Raw genomic sequence first — 1,105 nt, forward strand, 5'->3', positions numbered from 1 at the left:
AATTAAAAGGAAACAAATAGATGTGTTTCCTGTATCCTGAGTCAGTCTCTGCACTGTCCATGATAAACTGGACTCTATCCTTCATACTTACAGTGCCAAACTCATTCATGAAAGAAGGCACTATCTGTAGAAAGATAAAGCATTGCTTAGGTGGGTGGAGGTGGGCAGTATGAACAAGAACTGGAACTGATACACAGAGCTCTGCAGAGATGATTCTGAACTTGAGCCAGGACTTTAAGAAATACTGCTCACACACTGGGACTATGCCAATACTTCAATTAAACACAAGGCAGCAGATTTTTCTTGTACGTGTAGGTTTTCAAATGTACAAGGTCAGTGTAATGAATGGAAAACATGCCTAAGATCCCCATACTAATTCCGCAATTATAGCAGCACAGCCAACTTTGAATTCATTAATTAATTGTACTTACTTTACTTAATTGCGTGTTGCTCTGAGATTGAGTCTGTCTCCAAGACTTCTTCACTGGTAGGGAAATGTAAAATAACGTTAGACCAGAATTAAAGTCAACACTTTAAATGACAACATGGTTTGTGTTTATTGAAAAGAGAATGCTTCAATATATTTGTTAGTATTTTAAATCACTCTACAGAAGACAGCAATTGGTTAGATGTCTATATAAATCCAACTTTTTATGGAATATCATTTTGCTATATACTACCCATTTCCTCATTAACCACACAATCGCCTACTTGCCAAAAAAGGGGTGTTAAGTAGTCCCAATTATGCAATTATGTTTATACTTAGTATGCATTCTGCCACACAAACATTCCATCAGATTGTACTTCACTTACTAACTGGATCAAAGACTTCTTTGAATCATACATAGCCCTACATGTATGAGAGCAGGGAAGACCAGGGAAGGGTACTTGGGGAGGGTAGTGAAAAGAACAAATTATGGGGCTGGCAAGATAGTTGATCAAGTAAAAGTGTTACTGCTAACCCTAATGAGCTAAGTTTGCTCCCTAAGACCCATATGATAGCAGGTGAGCAGCAACCCCAGTAAACTGTCCTCTGACCTCTATATGTGTACCGTTTTACACACACACACACACACACACACACACACACACACACACACACACA

General features: G+C 38.6%; 1 protein-coding gene across 5 annotated transcripts in view; it reads right to left on the minus strand.

Moving 5' to 3' along the window:
* The window catches only part of Mcf2 (MCF.2 cell line derived transforming sequence), a 74,366-nt gene that overhangs the window by 41,107 nt on the left and 32,154 nt on the right, over positions 1-1,105 (minus strand). For all 5 annotated transcript variants that reach the window (XM_026784924.1, XM_013350472.2, XM_026784923.1 and 2 more), the window contains one exon: positions 432-484. In XM_026784924.1, coding sequence (XP_026640725.1) covers positions 432-484 — 53 coding nt within the window. The remainder of the gene's footprint in view (positions 1-431; positions 485-1,105) is intronic.

Source organism: Microtus ochrogaster, chromosome X (assembly GCF_000317375.1).
Source record: "Microtus ochrogaster isolate Prairie Vole_2 chromosome X, MicOch1.0, whole genome shotgun sequence".
NCBI lineage: Eukaryota > Metazoa > Chordata > Mammalia > Rodentia > Cricetidae > Microtus > Microtus ochrogaster.